Below are 18,172 nucleotides of genomic sequence, written 5' to 3' on the forward strand. Positions count from 1 at the left end.
AAACGGGCTCAAAACGTACATAAAATATACCCTAAAACCAATAAATACAGTTTACAAAATCTTTTTAAATCTCTTAAAATTTGCATTCAACCTTTCTTTTGTTACACTAGCCGATATATACACTTATTTTTATAAGTATTCCAGCAAAAATTTCATCAAAAACGGACATAAATTAAACCCGAAATTCATATACACAGTTTTTAAATTCATTTTTTCTCTTTCAAATTTTCATCAATTCTTACTTTTTTAGGTTACCCATGGTTTACACAAACATTTAAAAGATATTTCACACAAAATTTCATGAAAAACGGACAAGAATTACCTGATGTTAAAGCTTCAAAATCGCCAATGAAGGATGGGGAAGAAGAGCTCTTCACGTGGACAGAGGAGAGAGGAGAGGGAACATGAAGACATGTGGGCCAAGGTAAATCTGATTGGTTAAGGTTGTTTGTGGACCCCATTTAGTTGTTGTGTTTGGTTGAGTGTATTTAATTGAAAAATTAAATGAATTAATGAGGTGGAGAAGAAATATATTAAAGAAAGAAAGGTTAGTATAGGGAATTCAAAGACAAAGGGGTAATGGGAAAAGAGAAGGGACAAGAAGAATGAATTTTTTTCCATAAGGGCATTTGGAGTTAAAGTCCCTACTATACTATGGTGTCGCGATCGTAATGGGTATACTTAGAAACCTTCTGACGGATCAAAAGAGAGGGGTCTTTGGTGTTGCCGGAGAAAAAAGAGGGTACCTTTACAGTGTTGTTGGAAAGATGGCGAGTGTGCCGGAGATAAAGATAGTGAGGAGCGAGAGCTTAGGGCATCGAAGTGAGGTGTCGAGCCCGGAAGCCAAACTAGGGATGCGTGTGGAAGATCTATGGGATGAGCAGAAGCCGCAGCTCAGCCCTAACGAGAAGCTCAACGCATGCTTCGAGAGCATCCCTGTCTCTGCTTTCCCTCTCTCCTCTCATTCACAAGGTATTTAGTTGGAGTTGGTCAACTCTTATGGGTTTGAATCAGCTTTGTTTTGAGTTTGCGCCATAATCAATTTGATAGAGACGTATCTAGATATATGATCATTTAGAATATTGAAAACAGTTTCTCTCTTAAGCTTTTGGGACCTTATCATTTTTATTGTATCTCTTTTGTTTGGAAGACTATATTGCTGTTCGTTTGGTTGACGCAGCTACCTGCGGCTGCGTCGGCGTCAATTTTTTTTGATAAAATCTTGTTCGTTTCATCGACGCTGGTACTGCGTCTAAACGCTGCGTCCTCGCGTCGATCACCGAAAAAATCTACGTCTGCGATTAAAACTGCGTCGGCATCGACGTCTACGAAACAAACAACAACTATTTTTATTGACGCTGACGCCGACGCCAAAAACTGCGGCAACCAAACGAACATGACTATATTGCATTATTCGTATCACAGTTTATCAGAAGTTGCTTCAGTTCTGCTAACTCACACATGTGGTGATATCTCTTTGCGGTTTTCTTGTGTAGACATCGAGTTAAGATCAGACACAAGTTTGGCTGAAGCTGTTCAGACACTATCGAAACTCAAGGTCTTGAGCGCTCCTGTTGTAGATGTTGACGCGCCTGAAGACGCCAGCTGGATTGACCGCTACATCGGTATTGTGGAGTTTCCAGGCATTGTTGTCTGGCTTTTGCATCAGGTCAGTGTTTCTTCTAACCTTCTTCAAGAGGTGACCTGGTACCAACTAGATTGTGATACCGAGTGAACTAAAATTTCATGTATTTGCTTTACTTGTCTACTTTATTAAAAACAGTTGGACCCAACATCTCCTAGGAGCCCTGCTGTTGCAGGTTCAGATGGAGTTTCTCATGACTTCACCGCTGATATCCTGGATAATGGAGATTCAGCTGTAACTTCTGGAAACTTCTTTGAGGTCCTTACTTCTTCAGAGCTATACAAGAACACCAAGGTGAAGTATCAACCCCCACAAGGTTTATCACTTGTGAAACGCATATTGATATTCCTCTCTCTTGACAGGTTCGAGATATCTCTGGAACATTCAGATGGGCACCCTTCCTTGCTCTGCAGAAAGACAACTCCTTTTTAACCATGCTGTTGCTTCTTTCCAAGTACAAAATGAAGAGCATCCCAGTGGTTGACCTAGGGGAAGCAAAGATAGAGAACATAATCACACAGTCAGGAGTTATCCATATGCTTGCAGAATGCGCAGGGCTTCACTGGTTTGAGGATTGGGGTCTCAAAACTCTCTCTGAAGTCGGTCTTCCCATTATGTCAAAGGATCATATCATAAAGGTCAGCTTGAAATCTTAATTTTTAGATTTATGCTTTTCTAAACATACCATCACCCTTTTTCTGTTTCAGATATATGAAGATGAACCAGTTCTTCAGGCGTTCAAGCTGATGAGGAGAAAGAGAATCGGAGGCATACCAGTCGTTGAAAGAAAAAGTGAGAAGCCAGTAGGCAACATTAGCCTTAGAGATGTTCACTTTCTCCTCACTGCACCTGAGATCTACCATGACTACAGGTTAATAATACTTTGTAATATTATTACATGTTGGCGGCATTGGTCAATCATCAATGCTTTCTCTTTATCTTTTTTTAGGTCAATCACGGCGAAGAACTTCTTAGTAGCGGTTAGAGAGCATCTGGAGAAGCATGGGGATACATCAGCACCTATCCTGAGTGGTGTCATCGCTTGCACTAAGAACCATACGCTCAAGGAACTGATTTTGATGCTAGACGCAGAGAAGATTCATAGAATGTATGTGGTGGATGATTCAGGTAACCTTGAAGGACTCATCACTCTCAGAGACATCATTGCAAGACTTGTACATGAGCCGCCTGGCTATTTTGGTGATTTCTTTGACGGTGTTATGCCTCTCCCTCAAAACTACCGAGTTTAAGCTTTCTTTGTGTAAATTTGTCTTTGGTTTCGTAATGCTGCTTCTCTCTATCTGTTTGTGCGAAAGTCCTTGAATTTGTGTTTAAACGTTCAAACAGGAATAATAAATGAAGAAAGAGCCAAGTCTTTGAGTGAATATGTCTTCAGGTTTGCTCCTACAGTTTGAATTAGAACCGGTTAGGTCCCTGGTCGTCAGAGTAAGTCTTCTTCGAACTTGATCAAGATCTGGTCCATCTCCGGTTGATGTTTCCTAACCTGAAAATTTTGGTTAACAGAGTGTTAGATCCACAAAACAATCATTCTAGTGTAAGGTCATCAACTGATTAATGTAAGGGACTTTACTTTGATGTTGGCCATGGCTAAGAGCTTGTGAGATGCTACATAGGCAACATCTGAGTCATTCAATCTCTTTTCCACAAAATAGATTACCTCAGCAACACCAGACTGCAACAGCGAAAACCAAAATGAAGCTATTTGCATTACTGTTAACAGGTCTAAACAGATCACTCGGGTTCTGGTGTTTGATATGAAGACACTAGCAAACCTGTATAATAATCTTTGCACATTCGTTGCAAGGGAACATTGTGACGTAAAGCTTCTGCAAAAGGTTTGAGGAAGACAAACAAACATAAGTGAACTATCCAAACACACAAATATTTTGAAACACAAATTGTATATGGCAAATAGCTGTTTCACTTTCTTTGCCGGTGAAAGAGTATTTGGGTTTCTACAGCAAATAGATAGCATTTTTCAACTAGATAGAATATTGTTTTGGTCTTTTGGCTCAAACAAGAAAAGATTGTTCAAAGAGATTAACCTGTCCAGCCGCAGATGCGTGGTTTGTGTTTAGTATGGCATTGACTTCAGCGTGACAAACATATCTGCAAAAAAACAGAAACAAAAACATCACCATAACTAAGCAATGAACCAGGATGAGGATTTATAACTTGAGATTAGTACTTACGGGTATTTTGTCTCCAATGGGTCCCCAGTTTTGGATTTCTGAAATTTGGCAGCAGAAAAATTTAGAAAAAGTGTAGACATTCATTTTCCACCATTTCATCGTCTTTTTATCGTTTAGTGACTACATAAACCAAGCTTTGATAGTAACTCAAATACAACAATTTTGTGACAGAAGGCATGCGTTTGTCATACCTTGGCCCATGGAAGTCTGTCATCCGAGCAACCTCTTGGAAAGCCATTATAGCCAATTCCTAAAGTAAGTATATGAGATGAAACTTCTTTATTCATCTTTTGACCGACTATATGTCAAATCCCTACAGAAACTCATTTTTCTCATAAATATTCAAGAAAGATATCAAAAGACAAAAGTAATCTTACCAAGAATTACCCCATTTTGGCTCACCAAACACGCACCGACCTGCCCAAGCGTAAGAATGGTCAATTTAGAATATTTGCAGCATCTAAAAATGAAGAATGAACAAGAGATACAACCCTTTTTTATGATCCATCAGAAAAATATATACAAAACTGTCACAAAAGGAAGGCATCTTATATAACATTATCTAATTTGTAAGCCTTTGAGTCCAATTCTCAGGTTCAAATTTCTAACCTTTTAGACCTTAACGTCCAAACAAAATACCTTAACACGGAGTCTCTAACCTAAAAAACGACGATAGCAAACTGTATCATCATAAATATTTGAATGATTTTATACTATATATATTGGTGGTAGTTACAACAAAAGATTTCAAGAATCATAAAACTCCCATATAACCACCACAGTCTTCTTAGAATCAAATACATTTCATGACTCTCAGTTAAAGATTGTATTCACCTAAGGCTGTAACTTTACTAAGAACTTACACTAAAGCAAACATAATCTCAATTGAAACCTACAAGAAAACATGTACCTGTCTGTTAGGATCCTTTGATCTTTCAGCTGAAAGGAATGCAATCGCCATGAAATAATCATCCCATGATAAGTACCTTCGCAGCAATCAAAGCAAAGTCGAGAGATAAAGTTGGAAGCTTTCCCTATTAAAAAATAAATAAAAAAGAATTCGAGCTCTCAGAAGACAATTTATTTAAAGACAAACCCATTTCGCTTCAAAGGGCTGTAAGGATCGAGACCAGGGAATCTTCTGGAAACTGCGGAGATTTCGGTGGAAGCAGCTCTTCGGGGCTTAGGGTTTGATGAGAAGAAGCGAAACGCAAGAGCTGAAATCAAAGCACCGACAATTGCAGAAGTAGAGACGACTGCGAGATCTCGAGCGTTGTTCATGGAAGCTTCTAAGTCGATTGTATTCTATTGTACTCACCGAAATCTTCTCTGTTCCCTCTTATCAACTCAGAAAATGTAGCGGGAAACTATGAGAGAGAGAGAGAGTAACATCCACCCGTTTCCGGTACAGATCGTTGGTTTATAGTAGGCCTAGACAAAAATTCCGAAGACCCAAAGCAGAACCGAACCAAAATATCAAAAACCGGAATCAGACCAAAAACTTCAAATACCTTAATAGTTTCTACATTTTCTATATTCCAGTGTTCTTAAATCCCGATCGGACCATCGGTCGGACCAGGTTAAACCGCGAATCGAAAACTATTCCGGATCGAATTAATACCCATCTAAAGTTGAACCGGTTAAAATCCGTATTAAGCCGTTAAAAGTCTAGAAATCGACAACCCAATGAATCGACCAAATCTAAATTTGTATGTGAACCAAAATTTTGTTAATAAAACAATTAATAAAACAACACCGTAGTTAGTTTTTTTTTGCAACTCACAAATCACAGGAGATCACAACCATAAATTTTTAGGTAAAGATATTGTTTATGTCTACTTCTTACTTTATTTAAATATTATTATATGATCACTTGCGTTGAAAACTTTAATAACTAAAACATTAACATTCATGAAATTCCAAATTCGTATAAAAGAACAAAACATTGTACTTATTCTTACTTCTCACTAGGTGGATGTTCGCGATTTCGCGGGTTTGAATGTTTTGTAACAATATATTTATTATAATTTTTCAAATTAAAATTTATTTTAGCATTACTTGTTTTTTGTTAAATATTTTTCTAAGAATGATTGTTTTTTAAAAAGGATAAATAAGACTATTTTAAATATTTTTTGATATTTTGTATTGATGATTGTACTAAAATTAATTATATATAATATTCATGATTCAGTTTTTAATAAAATTACTTAAGTTTTGAAGGTATAATACTGAAACTTTTGAAATATTTTATATAGTTTAGAAATTATTGATTCCTAAAAATTATTTTATGAAGCATTAGATATATTATATAAATCACATATTTAATTACCATAAATTATCGTGTCAATATATTTAGGTCGTTTGGATAATGATTATAATATTATTTCTCAAACTCTCTATATGATCGATACCTAACAAAAAAAATACAATTAAGTGATTTCTCATTTAACATAAAAATTCAAAATAGTTTTTATAAATTAATTTATAAGCTTGTATAAATGACTTAAAACCTCTTATAATAATTTAAAACATATGATAATCTAAGATAATAATTTTATAAATGTATTTATAATTTTTATAAATGATTTATAAAGCTTTATGAATTTTATTAGACGTTAATAGTTATTATAATACTTTATATACAAATATAAGGATTTATAGAAGAATATAAAATCAATATATTTTATGTAGTTTAAAAATAGATATAAAAATGCTCAAACATTATTCTTTCTATAGTTTCAACAAATAGTTACCATAAATAACTATTTGTAATATTATATATATTTTTGGCAAGTGATATTAAATGTTTATAGAGTTATTTTTTCTATTAAATCTAATTAAAAAGGATAAATAAGAATTAAAAAATAATCGACCAATCAATTTATAACATTTTTTTAAGATTTTATAAATGATCAAAACATAAGTAAAAATCTCTTAAGTGACTTTTCAATTAATATATAGTAGGATAGTAGGATGAAATTTTAAAAATAGATTTTAAAAATTAATTTATAAACTCTTATAGATGATTTAAAATATACAATAAGCCAAGATAAATAATTTGATAAATGTTTTTATAAATGATTTATAAAAGCATATAATATGAACTTTAGAAGATGTTAATAGTTATTATGATAATTTATACAAAATATAATGCTTTTAAATAAGAATATAATCATCATATTGATTTATATAAACTGTTTGTCGTTTATTATTTAATTTATTTTATAAATATAAAAAATGATCAATTATTTCTCTTTCTATAATTTAAACTGTTTGTCGTTTATTATTTCTCTTTCTATTATGTAATTTTTTTGGCAAGTGATCAACCGTTATTAATCTTTCTATAATTTCAATAGTTAGTTACCATAAGTTATTATCTGCAATATTCTATAGATTATTTGGTAAGTGATATTAATTGCTTATAAACTTATCATTAATTTAGATATAATTAAAATAAATAAAAATTAAAAATCATCGACCAATCAAATTATAACAATTTCTTGAAACTTCACCAGTGATCAACACATAAGCGAAAGTCACTTAAGTGACTTCTCATTTAATAAATAAGAGGATTAAACTATCAAATAAGAACTTAGTTTACATGATTTTTTTTTAAAGGTGAAGAAGATTTTTATCCGAAATATCTGTGATTAACCAAAGATATTCGGATATCTTTATCCGAAATATCTGAGATTTTATCCGGATCATCCTAATTATTCGATATTTTTCCAAAATACCTGATATTTTACCTAAATTATTCGAACTATCCAAAATGATCGAACATGCACCGAAAACGAATGAAAACTGAATTTTTCCAGGAATTTTCCGGTTCCTATTGTTATTATTTGAACCGAACCGAATCCAAACCTAGTAGAACTGAACCCAAACCAAATTAGGTCAAGTAGTAAATAGATCCTCTAGTCCCTATCTAAACTGCCATATACCCGGATTATCTAAATTGAACCGAACCGAACCGATACCCAAAATGTTCATGCCTAGTTTATAATTCGTGACGTGTTCATATTAATGTACTATGATGCTATTTATCATGTTATATTTTATTTGTTGCTTGAGAAAAAATTTCTATTTTGCTTTGATTGATAGTGCGTACTAATCATTGTTTCATATCTATTAATATTTGTAATTTGTAATGAAAGAAAATTAAACATTAATATGAAGAACCTCTGAATAAGCATGAGGTATGTTTTGTAATTGTATCATTCATACGAATTTTGGCTTATGCGTGTAACTATCAAAACTAAGCATTTACAAAGTCAATTTTATCATTTCGTCAACCATATCCATACAAGTGTAGATTCACACAAATTTCTCTTATATACTATTATCAGATGATTATACAGTATAGTTTAGTATCACAAAATATTTTTTACAAGTTTCAGATTTTAATCTATATTATTAAAAGAGAAGTACCTATTAAAAATATCGCTTAGTTTTTAAATTTAGTTACACTTCCATGCCAATGAGAATTAAATTGAATTTCCTATTTTAATGCTTGTCTTTTTCAGTTAGATTAATGTGTTTTCCTTAAATAAATTTGAGTTAAATGGAATTAAATTAATTTTAAAATACACATATATTGACAAACTACTGAAACAAATAATAACAAACTATTGAAACAACCTAAACTATGAAAAACAATTTAAAAGTTACCTTTCACGCTTTTGGTCTTATAATACATATACATTACCATATATAAATAAAATTAATGCTTATTACTATAACTTACCAATAAAATATTTTGCATATGTACTAGATGTGATTCACTTATGTTTTAACCTTCCTTATTATAAACTTTTCGAAATATTATCATCAATTTGTTTTAATAAAAAAGGAATATTTCAGCAATATGAGCTTCATATTTTGAATATAAAATTAACTTTATTCCCATGATTTTAGTTAAAATAGGCGGGTGAATTTATATCCCGTCCAATTCGGGTTTTTAGAATAGTTGTAACTCATTTTTAGTTTGATCCAAACGCATAATATACTAATAATGCATTTCAATTATACAATTAAATATGAACGGAATGTCAATATAATTTGATCCAACGTAGTATATATATATATATATATATATCCAATATTTTTTTATAGTTACATAACTGCTCTAACACAAATTTAATAAATATATATAACACGATACAATAACAAAATTTATAATATACATAAATCGTTACATAAACACCAGTGTAGTCGCACGGGTCAAGCTCTAGTTTTATTTTTAAAATAGATATACAATATATTTTACATTTGAGTTTGGGTTTAGTGATAACGGTTTAGAGTTTAGTGCTTAAAAGTTGGAAGTGGGTTTAGTATTTAAGAGTTTTGTGTGGGGTCAGAGTCTTATACTATTTCGGTGATATGGAATACAACTTTATTGAATTTTTTTCTATTTTTCTATTAATTTTACTGTCATTCAGTCGCGTGATTATATTTTATATTTGAGTTTAGAGCTTAGTGATGAGAGTTTAGGGTTTAGTATTTAGGAACTGGAGTAGAAGTAGTGTTTAATATTTAAGGATTGTGGGTGTGGTTTTAACCTCATATACTACTTAGGCAATATGGAATATAATACTTAGTGCATATGTATGTGGTTACTAAACGTGTAACGTAGGTGTTTCTTTCTACTTTCATATGAAATAGTTCTGTCATTTATGACTATTTGTGATACGTTATGTTTACCGGGTAACTGCAAATAAAAAGGGTATAACCGGCGCACTTTGGATGTAAATGTTAGATTATTCAATATGTCAAAATCAATGTCATCTACAACTTAATTTTACTTTTAAACTGGGTTAGATAGCAAATAAGCCTTATATTAACGACAGAAGTGTGAAGTATTCCAGCATACGGTTTTCAGTGTGTAGTTTATACATCTTTTACCCCCTTTTTTTATTTTGATGGAAAACTATAGTGTATGGATTTTAAATTCAAAATTTATTGACAATCAAATAAATTGTTTTTTATAACTATGTTATTTTAATATTTAAACATGAAATTCCTAAAATGTTTTCAATGAAATAGCAAAAGACATTTAAAAGAAAAACGACCTAAAACTAGTGGACCAAATATCATAAAAATGAAAAAAAAATACGAGACAAAGTGTACGTGAAGTTCATTAAAACGGGTTAACAAACTTTTTCTTGAAAAAAAAAGGTATTAAATTAAAATACACATGATGACTTTTCAGTCATACAGTTTATATGAGTTGCTAAGATATATACATGTTAACAATTGCCAATAATATAATTAAGTGGCTGAGATTGATTCCATTGAAGCCTAAGTTCGTTCCAACGTACGGTTTTCAGCTTCTTGATATATATGTTTTGCATTTTGAGTTCTTTAACTTTTACATTCAATCACTTTTATAGGTTTGCAGCCCTTCAAAACAAAGTTGTTTGATATGATTACACCGACAATGAAGAAACTGGACTACATGTGACATGTTTAGAAGCATAATACTAAGGTTTGGATAATTGGATCGGACTTAGGCTTCAATTAAAATCATGACTCGAGTAAAAATAATCCAATTTCGGTCAATACATTATTGGACCACGATCAAAGACATGAGCCGTAAGAACCGAAGCCCATAGCGAGTATTCGAGCTCGGGACGGAGACCCCGAGGTCCCGGAGATCGCGAAGCGGTTACGAATATCACGGTGTCGACTCACTATAAAGAAAGAGGAACATACATGAAGGAGGACACGTTAAAAATCCTAGAGAGAGCTACACCCACACTTCGACCTTGTTTTCATCGACTTTTAGATCTTTTCTTTGAACCATCTGATTGTAACATTCGATCTCGTTTTGCTTATTGTATTCGATTTCATTGATCAATAAAAGTCTATTTTTGCCTACTGGAAACTGATTATATCGTTGTATTCTAAAGATATCGTTGTCTACATCATTTATCTTCTTCTGATTAAACTCTCGATCACTATCAAATTCTTAGTGTAGATTTTAGAATCTACACATATGATAAATTTTTAATGATTAAACTCAAGTATAAATCTACAAGACAAATCACTCCAACTGATATTATCCTTACCATTAGCTCCATAATTGACGGACTACCTAAACTTTAAAATGTGTTGTGCGTTTTTTTTTCTTAACATCAAAACATTATTCTATTATTCAAACTAAATGTGGTATGAGAATCTAGACTGGAATAGAACAATCAATAAAAATTAAACTACGTTGAAAAGTACGAACTATCGTAGCCAAACCATCTAATGTCCGATTCTGCTCTCTTGGTATTTGAGAAATCTCGAAGTCTAGAAATCTTCTTTGAAGCAATGCTTAGTTCCCCATGCTTTCGGATCCAAAGTCATCGATATAATATCTTTGTAGTCTATCCCAAAATGTTGGCAATTCTAGTGTTGTAATATGGTGTTCATTGCCCAAATTAACGCATTTAGTTCTGGGTGCAACGAAGACGTACGATTTTCTTTGTGGTGCATTTTAAATGGAAGGAATATACATATATTGGTTATCACGGGATATCAGAAAATGTATAATATTAAAGATACTTACACGAAAAGAGGAACATAAGTTTGGAAACCTTAAAGGATAATAATACTTGGTTGTGATAGTATCAGGATCAGAATTACATCAAGAAACAGATCAATAGAAAACATAGAAAGCATTAACTACATTTTTATCTTATACACAACTCAGAAGAAACCCCTTTTAACTTCATAACGAGAACTTGATTAAATGACTAAAATATTCGTACTTAGTAGTATAATAAGCTTGCTAGCTTTTCAAACCCATTAACCCACGTGCATCTCCAATTATTACACAGCCACATTCTCATTTTCCATATCTTTATAGAAAAAAGAAACAGATATATGTTTATACCACCCTATATATAATCCCAAAAGTTATTAGTTATAATAACATTTGAAATGAGAAAGATGATGAAAAGTGAAAAGGGTTTCTTTGAAAAGCCTTTCATGCTTCAGTAACGTGATCCGTTATACGATCCCCTCTCTGTCATTGATCTAACGAAAAATTTCTCTACAGCTTGATTGACTTTATTAGTCGTCTATACCCTCATTTCACAAAACTACCCCTCCGTCGACCATTATTCTCTCTTTACCCAAGTGCTCCAGTGTGTTTTTCAAAACCAATAAAGAAATTTCAATCTGAACTTATGAGTTATATATGTCATTAATATCTTAACTAAGCGTTGTGTATAAGACATGTTTGGTTTTCGTTTAAATGCTATATTATTTAAACATAAACGCAAACGTAAATAAACAGTAGTTTGCATGAAATTCATGGTATAAACCTTCTGAAATTTAGGACTTTGGTGACTCCTTATCTTGAGTCTTAGTAAAAATTCTCAAAACTAGGCTTGGGTTCCCAGTTAGGTTTGTTTCAGTTGATTCGGGGTTTCAGAGTTTTTTGTTCTATGTTCATAAATTCTATTCAAGTTTTATTAATTTTTAAGTCGGGTTCAGTTCAATTCCTTCAGGGTTCGTTTAGATTGGATTATAACCAATGTATAAAATTGTCTAAAAGCTAATTTAAAAAACTAATGAAATTGACCAAATATATTCAAAATATATAAATTATTTACAAAATACTAGTTACACTTGTTAAACTAACTAAAAGTATTGGAAACAAGAATAAAAATCAAATTATTTTTTTCTTAAAAACTTTAAATACCTAAATTAGCCTAATCTATGTAAAAACAATTAGTAGATTTAACTAATTCAGATGTTTTAAGATCTTAGTTTGGATTTCGGTTCAGTTTGGGTTGTATTCGAATCCAAAAATACAGTATAACCTCTTTAAATTAATAGTCTATAAATTAATATACACTTAAAATCTCTATAAAATAATATAATTTTATAGTCTCAAATTGAGTTTTTAGTTTAATTAGTATATCGATAAATTAATATTTCTATAAATTCATAAAAATATTATAGTTTTGATATAGTTCCAACATTATTAATTTATAGAGATTTTACTGTACCTAGCTATTAGTCTTTGTTCGGATATTTTTATAACAGTCTAATTGGATCTTTTTTTTCAGTTTAGATTTGGTTCGGGTTTTGGGTTTGGTTTAAAACAGACTTACTCTACACTATTTAAACTATTTCCTACGTGAAAGGGATTTACAAATTTCAAACGAAACATATGGATAATATGGAGATGTGTAGGTATACATTTACAGTTGATGATCCATAAAAAAGCATCATAGATGAGAATAATGATGGTTATGTTTGAAAAACCAACCATCTTTGTCAACGTTATATATATAACTAATTATTAGTGTATATTATGATTTCTCCTCTTAAAAACATAGATTAAAACGTCATAATGGTAAATATTAATTCGTTTATAAGATAAACTAACTCGGTGTTTAAAGAAACTAAGTTCTAATTGTTATACAATCAAATCATTTCGTCTTATCGATGGGGATAATCAATGGAGCCAGAGCTAACAACAAATTCACATAATGATGGTACGGCGGTCGTTTGTTAGAGGATTATCCAGATATTCATTCTATAAAACAAAATTATCAAATAACTCAAAATATATACTAGGAATGTAGTGTCTAGTAATAAAAATCTCTATAATATCTAGCTAGGTTAATTTTTCCGACTTATAAAATTTATGAAGAAAAATACATATAAATTATTTTCCTTCAATATTTTTAATATTAGTATTTCTTTATTTGGTAAAAAAATATTTATCTAGATCCTTGATTATTTATATGTAGAAAAACACAGAGTTGATTCCACAACTATCAATTTCAGCTAGATTCCATTTCCAAGCCTATTATTTTGAACGCAAATATCAAAACAAAGGGTGCAATCGACATTTCGATGGATATATATGTTCACAGACACGAAGCAGCTTACATATAAAGTGATTGGTAATGCCACCCTCCACTTATTGAAAACAGCAGCCTTTTAGCTCCCAACAAAAAACAAAACCAAAAAATGGCTGAGCAACAACAACAAGAAGATCATCACAAAGAGCTTCAGCTTTTGCCTTCTCCACCGTCGACCGAATCTCGGGTCAGGAAACTCCGACCAACAGTTATAACAACCGATCACCACCATTCCCCATCCATGATCCACCAAGATCTCGACCTCAAACTCTCCATCAGCCTCAGCACAATTCCAACAGCGACGGTGGAGCATCTAAGCGATGGCGGAGGAGGAGTTGGTGGTGTGGAGGCCCTGAAGTGGCAGGCAGCGGAGCAGATAAGACTAGCGGCGATAGAGAAAGCTTACGCAGAGAGAGTCAGAGAGCTGACTCGCCGTGAGATGGAGATGGCTCAAGCTGAGTTTGCTCGTGCAAGGTAAGGAAGCTTAAACTATATTTAGTTCCGGTTTGGTTTGGTTAATGGTTTTGAGTTTGGGATTAGGGTGATGTGGCAGAAGGCTAGGGAGGAGGTGGAAAGAGCGGAGAGGTTGAAGGAGAGATCAATGACGAAGATCGATACGACTTGCTTGGAGATCACTTGCCACTCTTGCAGGCAACGCTTTAGGCCTTAATTTATGTGTTAATTTGTTTCTCTTAACTATTGTTATTATAGATGAAATTTGAGTACTGATTTACTTTGTATGAGAAAATAATTTGGAAAAAAAGAGAAATTATTTTGTTTAAATCTTTTTTTTGTTATTTTCCCATAAACAAATTTGTGGTAAATAGTTTGTGTTCATTTTCGAGTTTGGTAATATTTGTCCTTGCCTTTTGTTTTCTTGAAATCGAAGGAAAACAATATATCTAGATCGATAAGATATTCACTAAACGTTTTCTTGTTTTTTCATGAACTATATTAATTACACAAAATTTTCTTTTCTTTTCTTTTCTGTTTTTAGCTCAACATAATCTTTTCGGACCTGACTTTTTAGATAGGCATTATAAAACAATTCAATAAATTACATGTGTATAATCGGAGATGTACTAAAATTAAAGTTAATTACGGAGTATACATTAACCATGTCGATTTTGCAACATCAGCTATATACATTAATAATATTGAGAAATAAACTCGAATTATGTCCCTAATTAGCCACCAGAACAAAGCCAATTAGTGTGATCAGTTAGTTAAGAGCTTGATTGGTTTCCCCGCTACCACCCGCAAACGCAGCTTTTACGATTGGTAGCGGTTGACAGCGTTTCGAAACAATCATACAAACCGCTACAAATCGCTTCAAAAAGCTCCGAACCTCTTAAATTCAAAAGCTGGTTCCAGCTAGCGTTTGCGGTTGCGGGCGGTTGCGGGAGGATAACTTTTTTTCTTTTTTTAAAAAAAATCATATAAATACAAACGCATAAGTATCCCGCAAACGCACCAATTTCTAACCGCATAACCAGTCGTACAAATCTCTTAAAACCGCTAGAAACCGCAACCACCCGCATCCGCAAACGCCCGCAGCCGCAACCGCAACCGCTGCGTTTGAACCAGTCAAGCCCTAAGTGCTTGATATTAAAGTACCGTGAGATTAGAGTTAATGATAAATAATTATTCCACCATATATAATAAAGAAAAATTGCATTGTATAACCTTCAAACAATTAATAATTCATTGAATAACTAAAAAAAAGTTGACAGTGATATTTAATGTATTTTCTGTCTTATATACCAAATGCCCTTTACATCTACTGGTTCAATCTTTTCACTCTTTTTTTTCTTTCAAAAATCTCTTAATCAATAAGACTGTTCACAAATTTCTTCACGTCTGAATATGAAATTCTTTTTGTTTGAATGTTGGACAAAAGTTAGGAATCTAATTCATAGTCACTTTTCATCAACAAAGATTTATTTTTCTCATACTATTTTACATTGGTGCTCGACTAATGTAAATGGAATAGAATAGGTCATCCATACTATCGGTGGAGGATCCATACTATGTCTTCTACATAAAAATAAAATATTATAAAATATTATATAGATTATGTTTAGGTTTATGGTTCAGTGATTAGGGTTTAGATTTAGTAATGAGGGATTAGGGTTGGGGTTTAGTATTTAGTGATTGTGGATAGAGTTTAGTCTTCAAGGTTGAAGTGAGATTGAAATCCTATACTATTTCAGTGATATGGAATAGAACATTCATAAATTTTCAAACCATTTGATTGTGCATTCCATGTTGTTTGAAGCACAATCAATATAATCTCAGATAACACAAATTTTTGACATTTTTTATATGAGATGGCACAATTCACTCTTAACCATCCATTATACTGTCTACAATGAATATACATGTGATAAATAAGTATATAACGTGTGTGGTATTATGTGAGGTGATCGGAAATAGTTGTGTTTCATTTTTGTCCATACAATGTCATTTATTTTCTCCTTCTTTTACCGGGTACTTACAAAGAATAAGGGTATAAGTGACTGAAATGAGTGTTAAATGTTAGTGAATTAATTATGTCAAAATCATTGTTATATTCGTAATTTTGATTCAGAATTTGGTTCGACATCAAATTAACCATATAATAAATGACGAGAAAAATAGAAAAAGAATGAATGACTTGTATGGTTTCAATATAATTGGCTAACCTATATATGGCTCATTTTATTTTCTGTAATCATCATCTTTGAAATTAATGTTTGTTCAATGAAAAATTGATGATTTTTTAAAAATAAAAAATTTATAAAACACACACGTACATGTACATAAAGAGATGTATGCATGGAAATGATGGGTATAATTATTGCATTACTATGCTCATTTCATCTATTTTACTTATATAATATTGTGTTTATGCCTACGTACATAAACATTTTTTTGGCAAAGGATACGGAAATATCTAATAGTGTCAATTACAAAATCTCGAATATGTGAACTCAATGAACTCAACGAATAAGAACTCAGTGGATATCCTATATAAGTTATATTTCCTATTTCAAATATTATTAGGCTAGCTTGGCAACCAAGCTACTAACTTCAAGTTCACTTCCAACAATTTCCCTTTTAAATTTGAAGTTACCTTGCTTTACATCTTGAACTTCAACAAGACTTTTTTTTTTTTTTTGAATTTGATCATTCCCAATGCCTTAGTCAAAATATCAGCTCTTTGTTTCGTCCCGGGTACGTGCTGCATTTCGATTAACTCATTATCAACACATTCTTGTATAAAGTGGTATTATCGATGAATGTGTTTACTACGACCGTAGAACATAAGATTCTTCGTTAGGGCTATAGCATATTAGTTGTCTATCTTGGTCATCACTTTCTTACACTCTGTTCTAGTTTTCTCTCCGAGAAACTCTTGAAGCCAAATAGCTTGTTTAGCTACCGCAGTCGCTGTCATGAACTTGGCTTCACAAGATGATAATGCAACTGTCTCCTGTTTTTGAGAACACCATGTAATAGGACTGTCGGCATAGAAGAAGACATGTCCGGTTGTGCTTCTACCGTCGTCCTCATCCACGTTATGACTACTGTCGCTGTATCCCAATACTCTTGTCTCATTCGATCGCACGAACTCAAGCCCATATGATTGTGTCCCTTGTAGACACCTCAAGATCTGTTTCAAAGCTGCTTCATGAGATCGTTTAGGCGCTTGCATATATCTTCTCAGAACACCAACGGTGAAAGAGAGATCTGGCCGTGTGTGAATCAAGTATCTAAGGCACCCGCTGTTCTTTCTATATTCCTTCTCATTCACGCCCTCTTATTCAGATGATTTCAACAGTTTCAGACCTGGATTCATAGGTAAGTGAAGTGCATTCCAGTTTCCCATCCCGGTTTCAGACGATACCTTCATCGCATATCTTTATCTAAGTGTGATTCCTTTCTCATGTTGTACTACTTCAATCCTAAGGTAATAGGTTAGCATACCTAAGTCACTCATCTCAAAATTTGCAGCCATTCCTTTCTTGAACCCAAGTATGCGATCACGACTCGTCCCAGTTACTAGAAGATCATAACATAGACTGCTACAAGTAGAATATGATCTTCTTCTTGCTTAGGATAAAGAGCAGGCTCTTTAGAGCACTTAACAAAATTCAAACTCCCAAGCACTTTATTTAGTTTCTCATTCCAGGCTCTTGGAGTTTGTCGTAGACCATAAAGTACCTTCTTCAGTTTATATACCTTGTCTTTGTTCCCTTTGACCACAAACCCTTTTGGTTGGAAAACATACACTTCCTTCATTAAGTCACCATGAAGAAAGGCGGTTTTGACGTCTAAGTGATGATTTTTTCAACCTCTTGAAGCTGCTAGAGCAATAAGAAACCTCACCGTCTCGATGCATGTCATAGGCGCAAAGACCTCATCAAAATCTATACCATGTCTTTGTATATAACCCTTGGCCA

At 32.7% G+C, this 18,172-nt stretch overlaps 4 protein-coding genes across 4 annotated transcripts; 2 read left to right on the forward strand and 2 right to left on the reverse strand.

Annotated features, from left to right (window-relative positions):
* The first annotated feature begins 624 nt into the window (after window positions 1-624).
* On the forward strand, window positions 625-3,030 carry LOC106416302 (SNF1-related protein kinase regulatory subunit gamma-1-like). The gene is made up of 6 exons (XM_013857160.3): window positions 625-972; window positions 1,497-1,669; window positions 1,784-1,939; window positions 2,008-2,283; window positions 2,353-2,516; window positions 2,595-3,030. The coding sequence occupies exons 1-6, from the start codon at window positions 672-674 to the stop codon at window positions 2,893-2,895; spliced, it is 1,371 nt and encodes a 456-aa protein (XP_013712614.1). The 5' UTR covers window positions 625-671; the 3' UTR covers window positions 2,896-3,030.
* LOC106416303 (deoxycytidylate deaminase) lies at window positions 2,946-5,254 on the reverse strand. Its single transcript, XM_013857162.3, has 9 exons — window positions 4,955-5,254; window positions 4,769-4,844; window positions 4,236-4,275; window positions 4,050-4,108; window positions 3,859-3,896; window positions 3,712-3,775; window positions 3,439-3,492; window positions 3,237-3,338; window positions 2,946-3,149 (listed from the first exon to the last, which is right to left on the reverse strand). The coding sequence occupies exons 1-9, from the start codon at window positions 5,137-5,139 to the stop codon at window positions 3,087-3,089; spliced, it is 681 nt and encodes a 226-aa protein (XP_013712616.1). The 5' UTR covers window positions 5,140-5,254; the 3' UTR covers window positions 2,946-3,086.
* Window positions 5,255-13,625: 8,371 nt separating this feature from the next.
* On the forward strand, window positions 13,626-14,510 carry LOC106414486 (zinc finger protein SHOOT GRAVITROPISM 5). Its single transcript, XM_013855133.3, has 2 exons — window positions 13,626-14,201; window positions 14,268-14,510. The coding sequence occupies exons 1-2, from the start codon at window positions 13,837-13,839 to the stop codon at window positions 14,395-14,397; spliced, it is 495 nt and encodes a 164-aa protein (XP_013710587.1). The 5' UTR covers window positions 13,626-13,836; the 3' UTR covers window positions 14,398-14,510.
* A 2,551-nt stretch (window positions 14,511-17,061) lies between these two features.
* Window positions 17,062-17,622, reverse strand: LOC125607980 (secreted RxLR effector protein 161-like). The gene is made up of 2 exons (XM_048777605.1): window positions 17,617-17,622; window positions 17,062-17,511 (listed from the first exon to the last, which is right to left on the reverse strand). Exons 1-2 carry the CDS (start codon window positions 17,620-17,622, stop codon window positions 17,062-17,064), a joined length of 456 nt encoding a protein of 151 aa, XP_048633562.1.
* Window positions 17,623-18,172: the final 550 nt, after the last annotated feature.

The sequence above is a fragment of the Brassica napus genome, chromosome A1, assembly GCF_020379485.1.
Source record: "Brassica napus cultivar Da-Ae chromosome A1, Da-Ae, whole genome shotgun sequence".
NCBI lineage: Eukaryota > Viridiplantae > Streptophyta > Magnoliopsida > Brassicales > Brassicaceae > Brassica > Brassica napus.

What these genes read in the sequence shown, in the direction of transcription:
- LOC106414486 (XM_013855133.3), top strand. Translation starts at nt 13,837, where the DNA reads ATGGCTGAGCAACAACAACAAGAAGATCATCACAAAGAGCTTCAGCTT. An exon ending in GCTGAGTTTGCTCGTGCAAG is followed by an intron (nt 14,202 to 14,267) that starts GTAAGGAAGCTT and finishes GTTTGGGATTAG; the next exon opens with GGTGATGTGGCAGAAGGCTA.
- LOC106416302 (XM_013857160.3), top strand. Translation starts at nt 672, where the DNA reads ATGGGTATACTTAGAAACCTTCTGACGGATCAAAAGAGAGGGGTCTTT. An exon ending in TCTCTCCTCTCATTCACAAG is followed by an intron (nt 973 to 1,496) that starts GTATTTAGTTGG and finishes TTTCTTGTGTAG; the next exon opens with ACATCGAGTTAAGATCAGAC. An exon ending in TTGTCTGGCTTTTGCATCAG is followed by an intron (nt 1,670 to 1,783) that starts GTCAGTGTTTCT and finishes TATTAAAAACAG; the next exon opens with TTGGACCCAACATCTCCTAG.
- LOC106416303 (XM_013857162.3), bottom strand. Translation starts at nt 5,139, where the DNA reads ATGAACAACGCTCGAGATCTCGCAGTCGTCTCTACTTCTGCAATTGTC. An exon ending in ACAGACTTCCATGGGCCAAG is followed by an intron (nt 3,897 to 4,049) that starts GTATGACAAACG and finishes GCCAAATTTCAG; the next exon opens with AAATCCAAAACTGGGGACCC. An exon ending in CCATTGGAGACAAAATACCC is followed by an intron (nt 3,776 to 3,858) that starts GTAAGTACTAAT and finishes GTTTTTTTGCAG; the next exon opens with ATATGTTTGTCACGCTGAAG.